The sequence below is a fragment of the Cottoperca gobio genome, chromosome 14 (genome assembly GCF_900634415.1).
Source record: "Cottoperca gobio chromosome 14, fCotGob3.1, whole genome shotgun sequence".
In the NCBI taxonomy this organism is placed as follows: domain Eukaryota; kingdom Metazoa; phylum Chordata; class Actinopteri; order Perciformes; family Bovichtidae; genus Cottoperca; species Cottoperca gobio.
Window position 1 is genome coordinate 13,674,847 of NC_041368.1, and position 20,347 is coordinate 13,695,193.

At 42.1% G+C, this 20,347-nt stretch overlaps 1 protein-coding gene across 2 annotated transcripts in view; it reads left to right on the top strand.

Moving 5' to 3' along the window:
* mtus2a (microtubule associated tumor suppressor candidate 2a) overlaps positions 1-20,347 on the top strand; it is a 42,376-nt gene that overhangs the window by 3,167 nt on the left and 18,862 nt on the right. For both annotated transcript variants that reach the window (XM_029448204.1, XM_029448205.1), the window contains exons 2-4: positions 7,228-9,482; positions 10,656-10,914; positions 14,278-14,532. In XM_029448204.1, coding sequence (XP_029304064.1) covers positions 7,482-9,482; positions 10,656-10,914; positions 14,278-14,532 — 2,515 coding nt within the window. In that variant the 5' untranslated portion in view covers positions 7,228-7,481. The remainder of the gene's footprint in view (positions 1-7,227; positions 9,483-10,655; positions 10,915-14,277; positions 14,533-20,347) is intronic.

Consider the following 20,347-nt stretch of genomic DNA (forward strand, 5'->3'; position numbering starts at 1 on the left):
TGTGTGTGTGTGTGTGTGTGTGTGTGTGTGTGTGTGTGTGTGTGTGTGAGTGAGCATGATCATGTGCCAACTTCCTTACGGTCCCACAGAGAATTCCACTATTGTTGAATTATTTTCCTTGCAACTGCTTTCCATTTGAAGTGAACTCCTTCCCTCTCCTCTTTGTCCCCTCGTACAGTTTCAGCTACCAGCCATGCAAGAGTTAATATTTTTCTCTGCGACAGGAGTGAGGGTAGTGGGTGGAGGGGCTTTGCTAATAACAATGCGGTGCAAACAGCAACCAGCAACCCGCGTGGACAGACACCCTTTCTCTCCTCTCCTCTATGCCTCCATGCCACCCCTGTCTGCATCTATGTTTTAACCGCAGAGCTCAATGAACCAAGTCTCATGTTCCAAATTCTCTCCTCCAGACTGTAGCAGTCAGTGTATTTCTAATCACGCTAATCTCTTTAGCAGTTCCTCTTTGCTTTTTGTTCGAAACTCATCCTATTCCCATTGTCATTTCTCTTCTCTTTTTCTGCACATTTGTCCATCTCAACTACAATCCATCCGTATAGGTTGCGTAGCACAGCAAAACCAGACAGCTAAAGCAGGACCATGTCTGATTTAGTGGAGATTAATTTCCCAGTACTGGCCAAAAACAACACTGAAAAAAAGAATAATTAAGGAGATTTTTCATCAGTAAGTGTGTTTCTGCAAGCCACATTTTCTCCCAGTGAGAAGCTATGTCTTTGTCTCTGCTCCTGCTGCAGTGATAGTCACCGCATGAGTGTGTGTAGTTGTGTGAGTAGGTGGTGCTCATGTGAAACTTTGCACGCAAGTGTATACATTGAGCTCACGTTTTTTTTTTGGTTTTGAATGTTCTTCGTGGTCGTCTGTTTTCTTTCTATAATACAGTTTGTCATTTTGTCGGCTGTATGTCTAACAAAAAGACAAACCTTGCGTGTGAACATGCGTTGATGGATGGATGTGTTAACACGTCGCTCCATTTTTCATTAAGCTTCGGCTAATAAATCCTATTATCAGCATATTGTGCTTTTCCGACGATGTCATAGCAGGTCGCTGATACCACTTCAATACGGAAATAAATCAGCTTTTATTGCTGATGATCGGATTTTCTCATTCTCCTTATTCAGTTAGGTATGACCACCCTCTCTGACCCGAGATCCCGCAGAAATCCTGTTACAGTTCCCCCTTGCGATAAAGAATGATTCCCCCTGGGGTTCAACAAGACGTCTGACTGCGTGTATGTGGGAGTGGAGTGGGAGAGAGAGACAGAGGGGGAGAGAGGAGGGATTATTTGGGCATATGTACTCTGCTGATGTGTCTTCTATAAGTGTGAAAATGGGATTGATCACTTCGCCCCGCTCTCATTAACTCTGTATTATTAAGGTGGAAGAGTCGATGGAGGGAGGGAGGGAGAAGAGATAGAGACAGACATGAAAATAGTATTTTGAGAAAGCAATAAAACAGCTGGGAATAACTGAAGAGACAAAGTTCAATTGAATACATTTGGGAGCTATATTGTGCTGCAGTCAGGGAAGCAAAGATTGTTGATAAGGAGCAGCTCTGTTTTTTTTTTTAAGTGAAGAGCAACTGAAGGATACTATTTCTGGTTATTTCCCAATTCTGCTTCACTGTTCTCTGTGATGGTAATCCCTTTGCTGTGAATAGTGAGTTACTGCTTGGTTCACACATATACACACTCAAGCACAGTTTAATGAATCACCACTTGTGAAATTCTGTCTACAGGGTGTCTATTGTGTCTCCTGTGAAAACGGAGCATTTAGCTTATTTCGGTGCTATTTCTGTCTGTGTTGTGTCGCTGACAGAGATGGGAGGAGAAGAAATGGATGACTAAAAGCTTAGCTTATTTCTGAATAGACTTTCTCGCTAAGCTTTATCCTGCTGGATGATTATATGTGAATAGAATACAAACTATAAGGAGAGAGGAATACTTCATTTTTTACCTCCAAAATGAATAAGAGGAAGATTGTTTCTGTGTGTGCAGTATTTGTTGGCTTATTTTTGAATGTACAAACACCTTTTAATGTATCCGCATTTCTGTGGAGGGTAGATGTTCACAAGTTCACACACACACACACACACACACACACACACACACACACACACACACACACACACACACAATCTAGGAAAGTGTACAAGGACATGCAAGGATGATGTCATTAGAGATTAATTACATGCTTGCAAAGACACAGCATGTACTGTATTAGAAGATTGGAGTTTTTCATCTTTAAGGATAACTGCTACAGTGCATTTTCTTGTAAATCCTGCACTAAATCTAATTATGTCATGTGGAAACACTCAGGAGTCATAAATTATGGTTACGCACACGTCGCCGCTCTGTCCATTTGTGTTCCCTGCATCTCTTTTCTATTTCAGTGTGCTGGAATTCACAGATGTATGTGTGTGTGTATATGTGGATGAAAGAGAGATGGCACAGGAGGTGTGTGTGCGTGTGTGTGTGTGTGTGTGTGTGTGTGTGTGTGTGTCATTGGGGTTCCCGTGGGACCAGGGAGCTATAAAACCTGTCTGCTCTCCAGTGGGGGAGGAGAGGAATAAAGCAAAGTGCCAAAGACAAATGGCTCCTGTAATAGCCACATGTGCTGCTGGACCGACAACAAAGACGCTGAGTGTGTGTGTGTGTGTGTGTGTGTGTACGTGTTGATGTGTGTGTCTCTGCAGGTGTCCCAGCGAGGAACAATGCACTCATATGTACATACAGTCTTTATTTTGTCACATGTGTACACATGTTTTTGGAAATCACAAACCAACTCACTGACATGAAAAGAGTTGTTGCTGCACACATAGAAATATGACATTCTGATGCAAGTTCTGCAAAATTGTGCATTTCTTTCCTCTTAAATAAAATTGTGATTTTGATTCTCCATCATGAAAATTGAAGGGGGGAGGAGAGTTGAATCTTATATTTCATTTTGTAAAAAGCAAGATTCTCCTCATCATTATAAATATTTTATTTTATTTCTTCGTCGCTCATTTCGCTGATTCCAAAAACATACACGCATTAGATCAGACGATGCCATACGTGATGATGTATGAGATCAGATGGTCCCTCAGATCAATTAAATGATACATGACTCCAGGAAGCTATTTCAAAAAGCCCGGCGTTAAAATACCAAAAGAAAAGAAAATCTCTGTAGTGTAAGAATTTAAATATTTTGGAATAAGAAAAAGTTGAGAGCCTCCCCTGCTCTCCGCCCCCCCCCCCCCCCCCTCTCCTCTTCCAATCATTTTCATACAGTCCCTAAGAGAGAAAAAAGGATAATATAGATTCTGGGTTTACTGCTATTTGCAGAATAAAAAATCATGAAATAGAAATATATGTAACCAATGAGAGCAATTTAGCGCTCATTGGTATTATATATGGTAAAAGTATTTCAATAATTACTTCCCTCTGCTCTCTTGTGCTCATATCAGCAAGTCACTTCAGAAACTGGGCTCTATAGCTCGTACTATGGAGGTTCAGATGATGTATTCCCTTCCATCAGCCTAATTAGAAAGCAGTGGCTCCCCGGCGTCAACTCTCTTCCTTTCTGTATCCATCTGCATGTCTCATCTCTCCCACCTCATGTCTGCGTCTCATTTTTCACCCACACAGACATGCTCACACTCAGAGAAGAAAAGGAAAGGAGGATGAGGAAGGCTTTTCTCTTTTCTAATTCTACTCCACTCTAGATTTGATTTTACCCTCTATTTCCAGTGAGTCCCTCATCATGTCGCATTCTCACCTCGTCATTTTCAAGATTCTGAGAGGGGATTTCTGTGGTTAAATGCAGCACTTAATAGGTAAGGAGCCCGGTGAAAACCACACATTCCTGTCCTTCACTGAATTTGATCACTGCTGAGATATGGTCTTATCCTGCCCCGTGCGCTCATCACTTCAGCGATCCGTCTATCGAACCACTCAGGGATACGATTGCTCCTAGATGAGTAGTATGTACCAGGTGGGGGAAAGAATCCCTGGCTTTTACTCGTCTGTTCTACTGTGTGTATTTTGTGTGATCATTTGTTCTCGTGGCTGCATATGAGTTCAAAATTGAAAGCGTTGCACAGCAGAATGTATGCATGAGCTGTGATTGTAAAAGCATATAGCTGACCTTCAGGTCCCGTCTCTTTCTAACGCTGACCTTTTCCCCTGATGGAAGACGCAGGGGTCAGGATGTGTATTCTCCAATTCCCAGGGATATGGTATTGCCATGACAACAGAAGCAGAATTTTCTTTCTCCCTGCTGTTTCCCCAAAGGAGTTCAGGACCAAGTAGTTACGGCAACTCAGCATGCATATATCCAGGAATATTATCAGTCTTGTCCTCTCTGGTATGCTGTGAATTCCATCACAAAGTCAAAATCAGCAGCACTTTTAGTCATTTTAATTCTGAAAGAAGTTACGACATCAACATCAGGGATATTTCTCTTATTTATTCATTGTGTATAACTGGTTAAGAAATAGAATAGCTGCCGTATTTGCTTGGAAGTGCTGTTGGCAACAGTGCATTCACAACTCATACATGCAAAAATGGTCCCCGAGTACTTACTCTATTTGTTGTACTGTTTCCTCTGCTAAAATAGAAACGGCTTGATGATCAAAGATGTCCACATTTGTTACACTTGTAATTGCATAATTCATATTCCAGTCATAAACCCCTCACCAACAGCTGTCCTGCTTCATCCACTCACTCCCATGTGGTCCTTTTTACTTTTCACATCTAAGTAAGTGCGACAGCAGGGAAAACCTGTCATGTTTTTTCGTCCTCAAACAAATGGCTCTTGAACCATCCAAAAGGAACATGTGATATTGTATACTTCTTATCATCACAACGGGTCATTGTATTCACATAGTCAGACAGGTTATGTAGTTCTCTGTTGAATATGTTTAGGGTTTTGGGTTTATGTTCAGATTGGTTTTGTCTGCCTCAGCTGCGAGGTGAAGCGCATCTTATTGTGGTTCAGCCACTGTGACCGAGCTTACCGCTCAGCCTCCCAAGACTGCTGTCATCAGCACAACCTCAGTACTACATCAGTGCTGTAATTGATCTGCCACCATGTCCTCTCAGAGAATTCTCTCACTCTCTAACACAACTCTCTGTCTCTCTCCCTCTCCCATCCCTCCCATTCCCCGCCTCTTCCAATTGTGCGTTTTATAATTAGCTAATTATTTGATTGTGTGCACCAGCTAAGGGTAAATATTAGCAGTGTTCACAGAGAGTACAGACGACAGCGTGTGGATTGTAATACATGTTGTTTGTCGATTTGTCTACCACACTTTCCCCTCTACAAACTCTGCCTGAAAAAATAAGGAAATGCTTCTTTTTTCTTTACCAATATTTGACATCAACATCTGATCATTTTATAGAATATATCATAAAGGTTTCAGAATAGAAATCCTTGAGTAAAAAAACACCTTATTTTACCTGAGGCAGCTTCTTTTAACTGACTTTTCAGGAAAATCTCCAAATCACTTCTAAGATGACCTTCAGGGATACAAATCATATCCTTGAATGTTTCCCCTCCCAGTGCATTTGGATAAATTGTAGCTCTGCACTCGATTTGAGCATCATCAGATGCGCCACAGGCACTGAGAGCTGCCTTCATAGCAGTTCCCACAGTTCACTAATATCGCTGCCACAGGACACGTGGAGAAAGCACCTGCAAGTGAGTGCGGACTCACCCACTGCACAGATAATTAGAGGGTGGGATTTCTATTTGAACTTGAAACTACTCAAATATTCAGAGTGATGATTTGAAGACGCATGTTTGTCTACCTAATGACCATCTTGGTCTAAATATACTATAATATATACATTTTGATAGAACATTATTGCAATTTAAGTCTATTTGAGTTCTGAGAATGCTATAGTAAATAGTCTGTTTTACAAACAAGTAAAGAAAAGATAATTTCCTTGCGGGGAAAATGATACTGAGTCCATTAATATTCTGCGTTTCAAGGCAGAAGTAAAGTTCCTCTTGAAGCTCTTGCATAATTATGGAGAGATTGAAAGAGACACACAGTCATTCCTCTGAGAGCAAACACATAACAGTTATTCCATGTTGTCGGAGTCACTATAGTCACTCAACATTTATTGGGTGTGTTGATGTGTGGTTGTTTATTGTTTTATTAATTTTTTTAAACACTGCTGTGATTAAACCACCCTGTGACCGTGCAGCCTTGACTTGACATGACAAAAGCTCTTTGCCTTTACTGCCATCTGCTCATCTATTGACTGTACATATTTCAATGGCACCATGGTTACTTCGAAATTATGTCTCTTCAGATGACCATTAAAATCTCTGTACATCCTGCAGAATGTTGCCTTGAAATGAAGCGGGATGTGCTGTTGCGGTGTACAATTGAATCCTGGCATTGGCTAAATCATCCATATGGCATGTTAGAGAGGACATGTTGAGAGAAGAGTGTTAACCCTCCCTGTAGTGATCAAACCTACAGTATGGATTTATCCCTCCTGAGCTGGTGTTTTTACTCCAAGCCCGTGACTCGTGCATGTTTTCCATGCTGGGAACATGCATGCACTTGAGCAATATGAGAAACACCGTTTACTTGTGTTGTATTCTATAAAAAAGCATTGGAACATATATTATTGCAGATGTTCTCACCCTATCCTCATTCTGCCTTCTATTTTGTCTCTGGAGTAAAAAAGCTCATTATAAAACACTTTGCACCTTTCCCTCGCTTCCTCCTCGTCTGTCTTCATCAGACAACACCAGGGTGATTCATTCACTCACATACAAACAGTCTGTAGCCTCAGCTATCTGCCACTTCTCTCTTCACTTTATCTATTTTGTTCCAGCCCTACAGTGAAAATCCATCACAATTTAATTCCTACTGTTAATGCTGTACTACGCTTGTTGGTTACACCATGAACATAAGATATACACATAATATTACTATATCCAGACTTGCAGAAGAAATGCCTTAAAAAAAAGTAAGAGACTTCCTGCTGTGCATCCATTGTCTTTTTGCCCCATGGGCAGCCAGTAAAGAGCACAATATTGTGGGCTCTGCAAAGCTGCTTTCAGAAATTGCTGTTACCCAGACCGTATTAAGAATAAAACACCATAAGTCGCTCTGTGGGGGAAATAACTGAATGGGTTCTTCAAAAGTGGCTGCATTCCAGACATAATTGTTTCCCTTTCTTACAGTTTCCTTTCTCGTCTTTTATTTCAGATTGAACAGACCTCCATTCCGCCAAAGAGCCATCGAAGACAGCTTTGTTAGCTCACAGTAAATGCAAGATAAGTGGCGAGAAGTGAAAAAGGTTCCATGAGATGACATTTCATCCTTGGAATAATCACCTGAAGGGCCATCATCACGCAGATCCTGAATAGGAGCGACAGGGAGGGAAGAAACACTCTTAACTCCATAGATGGCCTCAGCACCCTGCAGGTGTCTTTGAGCGTGCCAAAATAATTCATTCCGACATGAGCATCCCAACTGGTTTTCAGGGACTGAGGGTCAATGTTGAAAGGGGAGAAAAGATTGGAAACAAAACCCAGATCCAGTTTCCTCAATCTTCGATTGGTGATCAAGAAGGAAGAGGATTGATACAGGACACAGGTTACAGCACAAGCTCCATCCCTCCTTTGGTCTCGCAGAGTGAATCCCCCAACAAGTTAGTGATCTGGGGCTCTGAGCAGCGATGCTTGGAGCCTGAGTTCAGAAAGTTCGAGCTTTTGGAGTGTCAGGAGATACATACATTCTTGGGAAACAGGGATCAGGAGGAGGATGACGATGGAGGAAGTTTGAGGGATGGAAAAGATGAGGGTCCCATGTCCATATCCTCAAGCTCAACTGCCAGCTCTGCTTCGACCGGCGCGACGAGAAATGACAACGACAACAACAAAGTGGTGAGCAGAATACAGAGGGGCACAGAGGTGCAAAAAAGGATTGCCTGTCATAGCACTGAAGACCTAGACACATGTGTGACAGGCTCAATAGATAAAAGGGACAGCAGGTCAGGTAGAGACAGGGAGAGACGGAAGGGGGGTCTGAAGGAATCCAAGTCTGAGACAAATGTGTTTGTCTCCAGTCTGTCAGCTGTTTCCCTCAGCGGGAGCCTTTCAGATGTGCTGGATAGTAGAGGAGAGGCGCAGTTACTTGTCTCGACCAACCCATTTCCCAATACAAACTACTCTACCTCAGCACAGACCAGAAGAAGGGCAGCCCCTGTGGATGCCAACCAGAACTCTCCACCATCGCATTTTCAAGAGAGACATGACCTTCCTCAATTTTTCAGGCAGGATCAGAGACAGGAGGAAATAGGTCATCATAGAAATGGATTGTCCTATGATGGGGGGCTGGGTCAAAGGAGGAAGGCGGGATTTGACGAGAGGGTGCTGCCTCCACGACGGCAACAGCTCGTAAGACCCCTCTGCCAGACAGAAGTGGGAAGGGCGAGGAGCTTAGTAGAGCCCAATGCTCATCAAACTGAGACAGGGCAACCTTCTTCCCCCAACCTCCTCCCAGATTCACACAGTTATGGGTCAAACAGAAAGTTTACGAAATCGTCTTTACGTGAACCCTCCGATTTCTCCGTCCTGTATAACACACCTGGAGTCTATCAGCCCAGGCTGCCCAACCAGGCAGCACAGAGGGAAGCTCCATCTGTAGAAACACAGCTGGCTCCAACAGCATGGCGTAATTCAAGTCCTTCCAATCCTTCCAATTTAGAGAAGAGACCCCAGACTCAGCTCACATACAGAAGGAATTGCTCCAGTCCCAACAGGACAGGAATTGATTCAAGGTCATCTACCCCTCCCCACTCCCCTCTCAGGACACCCCAGGGTTCACCACGCAGGCAACCCTCCATGTACCTCGTTTCCAGGAATGTCCCTGGAGTGGTTAGACACATCCCGTCAGGATGCAACCCTGCTGTAACGACATTAGCTCAGGGCTATGGCAACAGTTGCATGAGAGCACCAGTCAAAACCAATATAAGCACAAGTGGAATCCCCAAAGCGCCTCTTAACAACCAGCAGAGCTTTAACCCTAACCCTAAAGAGAGCTCCCCATCACCTAAACTCAAACCTAAAGGAGTTCGGCCCAAAATCATTACCTACGTCCGAAAGAATCCTCAGTTTAAGCCCCAGGCTGTTGATGGACCTTATCAGGTATCCTCCCTACCATCCAGGCTGTCAGCATACCCACATGGCCAAACAGCCACTTCCTGCAAAGACACCCCTAAAGACCCCTCCAAGCCCAATGCAGAAACCAGAGGAGCCCCAGTGCTCAGTGCCTCCAATCTGCTTTATGACAAGTATCGCCAAGAGATGCAGACAACCACCTTCCCATCAGAAATGCTGAGCCGGAGTATCAGGCCCCCTGGACACACACACACCGTCCCCCCTGCACACACACACAGCTACACGGCACAACCGAAACTGGGAAGCAAAGCAGACACCTTCTATGGGGCGCCATCAGAGGTAAGTATTATGCATGTCTTTACTTTAAGTATCTGATTTCAAGGTTTTTATTATAAGTGTTTCTTAGGAGAAGGAAGCGTTTTGGATTTTTATTGTAGTTTGGGATTGTGCTCATTCTCATTCAGCACAATCCACTATCACAACACATGCATACAAACAGTGAAGGAAGAACACGATTTAATTACAATGGTTCAATTAGCAGGAGAGAATTACTTTATGATATACATTATAATATACACATACAAACATCTTCTGTTAAAGTTGTTGATTCCCAGATACCCATCATTTCTATCCCACAGTAACCCATGTATAATTGATCACAGATCTTATGCATTTTATTCCCACTCTCTCAAGAGCCGCTCATTATCGCTTCAAAATCATCTCTTATTGATTCTGATTAAATAGCTTCATTAGGTATTAATATTCATACAGCGTCAAACACCAACTCACGGAAATAAATAGTTAATGCATTTTGAAGTACAAAGACCACAGGGACAAGAGAATTCTCGACGTCTTATATGTCACTGTATGCTCGTTAGCATTTTTTCCCGCACACAAGCCGTTAAGAGAGAACACTTGCTCTTGAATTAAGCTGGTAATGTTAAACAGTTCATGTTTCTGGATCTTAGTTTCCCTGCATGTCATAGACTGTTTATTACTTCTACTGACAGCATAACTGTAGACAAACTCCAAGATGGAGGAATTCTAGTTATCAGTGGATATCTACTGCACAGGGTAAGATTTCATCATAGTTCACTGTAATCATTTGTTTTTTTCATTCAGAATGTTTGTTGACAAAAAGACTATATGGATACAATGATAGATGATATATATTATTATGGTGTTGGCTTAGACTACAGGTTGCATCGAAAAATACAATATCTAACATGGCAGCCAGACTTTGCTGGTAAACACATAAGCATGTAAGCAAACGCCAGCAGGAAATCCCAAATGCTGTTCATGGACTTTTTATGATACACAGTATTTATATCTGTAAAAGGTGTTTTTACAGTAATAGCAAACACATGCATCTATTAAAAAAATATATTCTCCAATTAACTTTAACCCTTTGCCTGACACTCTTAATATTTCATTTCAGTTTGGGGGCCCAAGGTACAGTATAAATCTTTCACAGAATTTAGATTAAGCTAATTTCATTATTTTGATATCTAGATGGGACGGTCTGCCAGTTTTAAAGGGAGTGCCGGTGAGGACGCGCTGCAGTCAAGGACGGCTGCTCAGGCCGGAGGCAGCGGAAGCCTCCTGCGCACAGGCAGAGGTTTGCGTCTGGGCCTAGGAGCTGTCGCCAGGACGACTACGGGTTCAGCCAAGGGCAGAGGACCTGGTCAATGTCAGAGGTCAACACTGGTCTTCAGCCAGCCAGTCCAACCTGTCAGCCCAGCGACCAGTCAGAGAAGCCAAGATAACACAGGTAAGAGATTTCCCAACATTAAGGTTTTCAAATCAGATTTCCTCACAGAAAGAATACCAGACGGAGATGGCCTCTTTTGAGCTACAGTATGTGTTAGTTTCAGAAACCTGAAATGTTACACACTGGAGAGCTACCTTATATTTCTTCTCCTTTGCAGCATGAGCTGTGTTGGGACTGCCCCCCCCCCCCATATTGGCCTAAGATGAAGGCAGCTCATTAAAATGCATTTTCTGAGATTCCTCTTGGCTGATGTGATTGGAGGGTTTTAAGAAGGAAATACTCTGAGGCGACTCTTTGTGCTCCAGAAGGCTGCCACCTGCAAAACAAAATAAATGAATTAAAGCTTGCTCACACTTTCTCTCCACACACAGCACATTTCTAATTCAGATACCACCTCTGACTGCTGAAGTCAGATTTACATTACAGCTCGGCTGTCGGATAGCATCAAAAATACACAGCTAAATGCGTGTGCATGCGTACACTCACAAACATGCAAAACTCAAAACTGCACATGCAGAATTATTTAGCATAGAGTAATGATGTGCTAGGCTTCCTTATCATAATCCCTATTAATACATATGTCTCAGTGCTGCTTGGCCCTCTGGAGACTAACGGCTTTGAAGTGCAATGCAATTAACGTTTAGGTAACATTTTCCTGCTGGAATCATCCCGCATCTCCACACACACTGCATGGATAAACACCAGCTCAAATATATACCGTGTATGTAGCATCTGTTTGCCCTTGTGTTTATAGGTTATGTTATGAGGGGATTTCTGTTGATATTATTGTTTTTTTTTCATCCATCCATGGAGAAATATTAGCCGTAAACCTTCACAATGGGCACTTCACTGTTCCTTTGTTCCCTTCATCAATGTGAAACGCGTACACATATTATAGTAATTATACTGTGTATAAAAGTCAAAGTATTCTACCTACTCACATAATTACTGTGTAGGTTTTAAAATTGTTATGATAATGAGGATCATCCACTTACAGGACGTTATGGTGTGTGATGTAGTGTAACTTCTGCATATTGAGGCGCCTATCCTCCCATCGTCACAGCAGCGAAAGCTTTGCTCGAGTAGCTCTGCAGAGATTGAAATGCACTCAGGTATCACATTTAATAACATACAATTTAACGCTTTGAGGAGGAAATCCATGCAGGTTGACGCAACTAATTTTGGACTGTAATTAATAGCGGTTGGTCATTATAGTGCTTATCCCAGATGCCTGTCATATTGACTTTTGTAAGATACATTTACATAATCGTCTGAACTTAGGATGGTCTTTCTATCGGTGATAGCCAATGAATGAAGGTGTTTTCATTTCTCAGGAGTTATCTCAGGTGAGACCCTAAGGGGAAAGTAAAGTGGTTTTATTCAAATCTCTGGAATAGATGAAGAGAGAAAACTGCAAGCCCAGGAAAACAAGCGTTTCATGATTCATATTACATCTTCAAATTCACACTTTCATGAAATCTGGTCCTATTTTTGTCCTTCATGAGAGCCGCTTTATCAGAGTATATTTTGCAGGTGCAATTTGTGGAATAAGAAAGTGACAAATGTAAGAGAAAGGCTTATGAAAGAGACTCCAAAAAAAGTCATATGGTGGCCAAAAGAATAGCATACATTGAAATACAGAAAGAGAGAAGGACAGTCAAAGTCATATCAATAATTCCATCTTCCATTCCTATTTCTTTTTAGATTGTTATGAATAATGTGTATCTTCATTTAGCAGCGGCTTAGGCCTGTGATATCTAGGCTGAAGATGTTTGTCGGGCTCACTTCTCTCTCTCGTCTCTCTGAGGGGATGAATGGGAGTGATGGGGGGCGGGAGGGAAATGAGGACATTTATCTTTAATGATCCTGACCTTCTCACTCAGGAGGAGCGAGCTGTAATCTAATAAACAGTCCACGTGGCAAACAGGCAGATATTAAGGAAGGAGGAAGGAGGTGATAAGTGGGAACTGCGGAACTGATGATGCTTGAGGGGAGTTACATTGGAGGCTTTTCTCCCTCTTACTGTCCCACTTTGTCTTTCTCTACCAACACAGCTTGTATTCTCCCTCTCAGAGTTCCTTCGTTCTTGCATTTATGCAGTGGGTACTCTGTAGCATGTACTGGAGCACACAGCTGTGCCAAATAGTTGAGGAAAGGAGGGCAGCCTACCTTATCTCTGCAGCCAGCAGGGGATAATGGTTCTCTTTTGCCCGGATCTAAACCTTTTCGGCAGGCTGGGGTAGCCAAGATGGGACTTCTATCCAAGGCCTGAGGATTTCCCCACTGCCCACTGTGTGTAAATGTGTGGTTGTCTGTTGGTTGTCTGTGCCTGCACATTTCATCTGTTTTGCTTTTGGAAATCATAGATTACTGAGAGGGAGGATTTCTCCCCATTGCTCACTGACAATAGCTGCCACTATGGAGCTATGATTACTTTTTTTATCCTGCCTTTCTCTCTTTGATTCCCTTTTCTTTCTCTTCCTCTGTAAAGACGTTTTCTCTCTTCATTTTCCTCTCTCTTTTAATCAACGTTCCATTTTTCTTTGTGGTGTAAAGTCTGAATGGTAGCGCCACAGCCTTTAGGCAGTTAGAATCACTGTAATACCTTATACTAATGAGGAATTACTGATAATGTAATGAACTACAAACATGGGTAAACACAATGTATGCAATGGAAAGACATATCATCTTCTGTCCTAAATTATTGGTGTCATATAGAACGTCATAACAGTGTTGGAATCAGAGAAAGTGCTGGCCGACAGCCCAGTCCGTGAGCACGGCCAGAACCAAAAGCAGCCGTTAGCAGGTTGTTGTGTATATTGTTATTATATTTGCACGCTGTAGCAGTCGGAGACATAACACAGAAAACTTCCTGTCGCCCACTGAGAGCTTAGTCAACACAGGATGATGAATTAATCGCAGAGGAAATAAACATCATGGCTATTTTAAATCTCCTGCATTTTGTTGGTATGTGAGTGTTAATGAGTTTACAGTAGTCACTCAAACTCAAACACACACACACACACACAGACACACACACACACACACACACGCACACACACACACACACACACACACACACACACACACACACACCATTTGACTTCCTTTTTTTGTAGCGCTGTCCGTTCAGCACCACATGCTGCAGCTCAAACAAAATGAGCATAAATGAAGCTTATTATCAGATAAGTCGAAATGCAGGGAATGATTATTTGCCACTTGTTTGCATGCTGTCTGGCTGCTACTGTAATATCAGTTCAGCTAACGACCTGCTCGGTAACAGTATAGGTGCTACCTCCTTTCTCAAAATGTTGTCTTATAATGGATAAGACAACATTATTCTTTATTCTTCTTTTCTAACAGATGACCAGGTTTTCACCCATCATGCTCCTCCTCCTGCTCCAGCATCAGCAGCAGACCAGCCCCAGGTCGCGGCCTCCAGGTCTCTGCTACCCAAAGTGAGCCATACCGGCCTGCGCCCCCCAGGCTTTTGCTCCAGCCGTCTCCCCGCGGGCCGCCTGGCAGCCTTCGGCTTCGTCAGGAGCTCCAGCGTGTCCTCTGTCTCCTCGGCCCACTCTGCTGAAAGCACACAGAATGACCCCTGCAGGACGGCTCACCGTGAGTACCCAAATCTGTTGACACCAGTTCTTCCATAGTGTGCTGGTGTATATTTGTTAATCTCAATGGCACTTTCACAAACACCTACTTTATCATTACATCATGAGTTCACACTTAACATCACCATACTGCCTTCATTGCCTTCTTCTTTGTATCCCCTTCATGAATAATAGTTTGCATAAACAGCCCCCTCCCACACTCATTATGTTACCGTTTGCTTTCTCTTCCTGTGCTCCACCCCTATTACAATTAATTCTTCATATTTTCATACTCAAGCTCCAGGTCAATAACAACTGTAGAGCTGAGGTTTTGCAGAGCACATTTTGTATAACACAAGAGGACACAATACAAGGGATGTGTCTGACAATAGGCGTTGCCAGTACAATTGTCTAGTTGTTAATAGCTGGGTATAATGATTAGACAAAGGTTCTATGCAATCATTAAATTTGTTTGTGCATGTGTAACACATGATGGACCCAAATAGGGGCAGTAATGTTAGTTAATTAAAGTCATTATCATTACGACCAGAGGTGTAGAACATTATGGCGTTATCACTAATTGCTTCATTTTCTCTGGGATGATTCTTAAGAGTAAAAGGTGATGACATGGTGTGAAGTAGGAGTGATATTACAGACAAGAAGGCAGGATGACTAAATATAATATAATACTTTTCACAATTTACATTGCAACCACTTTTCTGTCTTAAATGTATGTAAAAATAACATAATTCCCCAGACTCATCAGTAATTTAACATGCGCTGAACTAGATCTTTGCTGCAGATCCGCTCAGCATGATCAGATATAACAGTATAGTATGGATAGTTTTCATTTCCACAGCCGTGGAGAACTCGAGGTGTTCGTGCAGTTGAGATTTCAATACTGCTTGGCAGGCTGCTTGGTTAGTTGGCTGAATTTTGTGGTAGCTGCATGTGTTTTTAATGTGACCTACATAGGGAATGCTTGCTCTTCCTCTCCCAGTTACAGTTGACGTAAGCACCTCCATTCTCACGCACGCCAGGCCCCCCTGTTATGTCATCACTCCTTTCCCTCGGTCCCCCCTTTTATACTCATACTTTTTTCATCCGTCTTTTCTCTCTCACATTGGTTGGAAATTAATACTAACTGCGCGCTGATGTGGGGGAGGCACGTCAGCTAGTGTGGAGTGTGGAACAGGGGACAGAGGACTCCCTTGGGTTTCCACAACAGAATGTATTTTGTGGCATAAATGTGGAGGTTTTCATTTTTGGAGAGCTTGCCATATCTGTTTCATACAAGTCTAGACTTTGATTTAATAATGTTTTTTTATCGCTGGATTCTGCATGTTTGGATAAAACCATTGTAGAAGACGTGAATGAATGAGCAGTGCTCTAATTGCATTGTGAGTATTGACCAAGTGTGTTGACTTGTGTGGGCTGAAATGATTAGTCGATTTATTAATGAGCACAATCGGCAAGAATTTTGATAAAACATTAATTGTTTAAGTGATTTTTAAGGAAAAAATGCCAAATATCCTCCTACATTTTAACATTACATAAACACATTTTAAACCATCATTTCAAACTAAATTAAAATAACTAATAAAAGTTGTGGCACTGTAGCGATCAATTGCTCAAAGTGACACTTCCCTCCAGCATCTAGGTGTAAATCTGTGCATTCAAAATGTCAAACAACAGTGTGTAGCAGAACAGTAATAAGCTGGAAAACACAGCTTCCACTTGAGAACTTGTAAACCACCAACTGCCACATGCAGCTATACAATTTGATTGTTTCTATTCCTGCTTTGGTTTGATGTCGAAGACAAATGCGACTTGATTACCAGTATTGAATTCACCGCTCCTTTGCCTCCAGATAATAGCTTCATTTGTAGAGTACTTTTATGAATAAATTGCCTCGCAAATATCAATATCATGACTCAATAAAATGAGATTCTGTTGTACCATTCTGGCCAAAGATTACAAATGAATTCTTAGCAACATACATCGTATTTAATGAGACTCTTTACATTACTGCAACAAGTGCATCCCATAAACTCTATGCATAAATACACACATAATAACAGAGACATGCACTCGTGCTTGTTAGCATATTCTCTATTTAAGCAGCCGCCAATATTAATGTGCAGATTTACTCTAGTAATCCATCATTTATATAATCCAAACATCCATATGCGTTTTGACCACTTTATTACATCTGTAAACACACACACACGCACACACGCACGCACGCACGCACACAGAGAAAAAGAACACCTGCCAGCAGTACGCAAAATACTAGAAGTTTTGAAAGTAAGGCCTGAAGCACAATGTTCCACTTCCTGCTGTTGAACTGCTGCTGCACCTCGGAGCGTGAGACCAAAATGGAATTAAGAATGATAGACGTGAGAGGCAAAAGATTAAGGTCCTTTGATGTTGTGTGTGTGTGTGTGTGTGTGTGTGTGTGTGTGTGTGTGTGTGTGTGTGTGTGTGTGTGTGTGTGTGTGTGTGTGTGTGTGTGTGTGAGACAGGAGAGAGAGGCAGGAGGGGAGAGCAGGAACATTTACTTCCACTTTTGACTCTCTGTGTGGTGCCTGTGACCTTTAGCTGTGAGGCATTTGAACTGTACCATCTATTTGAACTTTCCAGACTAAACTGGGCTCGACTGTAGATCCCGCTATGTCTCTCCCAGTGTGTGAGCACTTGTTGAGCTTTAAGCACGGGGTTTTACTGAGCTCTTTTTGTCAGATCTTTTTTGGGGACATTTAAAGTTTTTCAAAACACTTTTTAAAGTACTACTTCTTGTCTTTTCTGGACCTGGATTTAGTTGGCATACATCTGACTGTTCAGATTGTTCCCTACAAAACCATGTAATGAAACGGGCTGGATATTAAAAATTACCTAGAGCCTTAACCCTAAATTACTGCATGATGATGATGAAATACTGAATGTTTCTTTTGGGGTTTCTTTTGTCCTAAGGGCAATTCAGAAAAGCTGAAAAAGTGGGGGTGACATTTTGTTCAAAGTTAAGTTATTCCCTAATTTGAATTTTAGATATTGTCAATTTTTCCCCAAAATAATTGCATTTTGAACTCCCTATAAAAGCCCAAGGCACTGTGTGACATATTGAGACGTGTTTCTGAATGACTGCACAAACCTATTTGTAGATAGATGTTGTGAAATACCGATGGGGACAGAAAAGTTCAGTTTCTAATTTCCTAGGGCTTTGTTTTGTCTGTATTTCTTTGTTCATGCAGGTGAGTGTTTTCAAGTGTGTGAAGTGTGTATGTGAGGATTGTTTGCGGAAACCGTGATTTTCCTCTACCACTCGGGGATCTTTGCCCCCTCGCACCAAGCTCCAACTCGGATCAAAGAACAGACAGATTGACAGATGAGTTCGTACACATGCTTCCATCAAGGATGTTGAGGGAGCCGCAGCAAACCCGGTACCTCCCTCTGTAACAGAGAGAATAAGCAGGCTCAGTTGCTCGTTCTCCCCATTGATCGGCAAGCAAAACAGACTCCATTAGGGACTCTGGATGATAGGAGAAATCATTAAGGAAAAGAGCGATGGGGAAGAAAGGATTTCCGGGCTCTAGTAAAGTGGGTTAGAGGAAGGATCCCTGGAGTTTAAACTCCCCACTGTCATACTGTAGCTCGTCAACCCGCACTGATCAATGGTTAACATGCAGATGTGTGGAGAGGAAAACTACTTGGATTGCGCTATAATTTGCACAGGCTTTAGCTCAGAATCATAGCGTTAAAGAGTTGGCAACATTACTCACATCATTTCTGCGTCCACCCAAATACCATGGCATTACATGGTGTTTTGTTTATGGTGCTTACAGCATTGAAAAATGACCTTTAAAAAAATTCAACAGCATAATCTCTCCGAGACACAATGTCCCGGTTACTCAGAATAATCCACTGAACACACTGTTTATAGACAGACACTTTTATAGGGACTATTTCTCTGGTACTACACTATATTGAGATTGAGGTAGAAATTCAAAGATGTATCTCTGCATGGCTAGATACCACCAGCGGTATGTAAGAATATATATTACTTTATATATATATTACTATATATATATTACTATATATATATATATATATATATATATATATATATATATATATATAATACTATATATATATATATTACTATATATATTACTATATATATATATATATATATTACTATATATATATTACTATATATATATATATATATATATATATATATATATATATATATATTACCCTATATATTTGTTGTATTTTGGGAGTACCAACCCTTTATTATCAGAAACAGAATCAGAATCCGGTTTATAAGTAGTGCCAAATAGTAGTAGTATACAGTATATCTCAAAAGTGAGTACACCCTTTAGATTTTTGCAAATATTCTGTTATATCCTTTCAGGGGATAACATTATCCTACTGAAACTTTGATATAACTTAAAGTAGTCAGTGTGCTGCTTGAATAACAGTATAGATTTATTGTCCTTTGAAAATTACTCAGTACACAGCTGTTAATGTCTAAACAGCTGGCAACAAAAGTGAGTACACCCCATAGTGAACATGTCCTAATTGTGCCCAATGATGTTGTTTTCCCGCCCTGGTGTCATGTGACTCGTTAGTGTTACAAGGATTCAGGTGTAAATGATAAGCAGGGCTGTTAAATTTGGTGTTTTGGGCACAATTCTCTCTGAATGCTGGACAACATGGCACCTCATGGCAAGGAACTCTCTGAGCGGCTGAAAAAAAGGATTATTGCGCTTCACAAAGATGGCCTTGGCTATAAGAAGATTGCCAACACCATGAAAATGAGTTGCAGCACAGTGGCTAAGATCATACAGCGGTTTTCCAGGACAGGTTCCACTCGGAACAGGCCTCGCCAGGGTCGACCAAAGAAGTTGAGTCCACGTGCTCAGCGTCATATCCAGAGGTTGGTTTCCAAAAATAGACGTGCGAGTGCTTCCAGCATTGCTGCAGAGGTTGCAGAAGTGGGATGTCAGCCTGTCAGTGCCCAGACCATACGCCGCACACTGCATCAAATTGGTTTGTATGGCCGTCGCCCCAGACAGAAGCCCCTTCTGAAACCGATGCATAAGAAAGCCCGCAAACAGTTTGCTGAAGACAATGAATCCAAGAACATGAGTTACTGGAACCATGTCCTGTGGTCTGATGAGACCAAAATAAACCTGTTTGAGTCAGATGGTGTCCGGCGTGTGTGGCGGCACCCTGGTGAGGAGTACCAAGACAAATGTGTTTTGCCTACAGTCAAGCATGGTGGTGGCAGCATCATGGTCTGGGGCTGCATGAGTGCTGCCGGCACTGGGGAGCTGCATTTCATTGAGGGACACATGAATTCCAATATATACTGTGACATCCTGCAGCAGAGCATGATCCCCTCTCTTCGGAAACTGGGCCGTAAGGCAGTTTTCCAACATGATAATGACCCTAAACACACCTCCAAGATGACAACGGCCTTGCTGAAGAAGCTGAAGGTTAAGGTGATGGACTGGCCAAGTATGTCTCCAGACCTAAACCCAATTGAGCACATGTGGGGCATCCTCAAGAGGAAGGTGGAGGAGTGCAAGGTGTCCAACATCCGTGCGCTCCGTGATGTCGTCGTGGAGGAGTGGAAGAAGATTCCAGAAGCAACCTGTGCAGCTCTGGTGAATTCCATGCCCAGGAGGGTTAAAGCAGTGCTAGATAACAATGGTGGTCACACAAAATATTGACACTTTGGGCACAATTTAGACATGTTCACTATGGGGTGTACTCACTTTTGTTGCCAGCTGTTTAGACATTAACAGCTGTGTACTGAGTAATTTTCA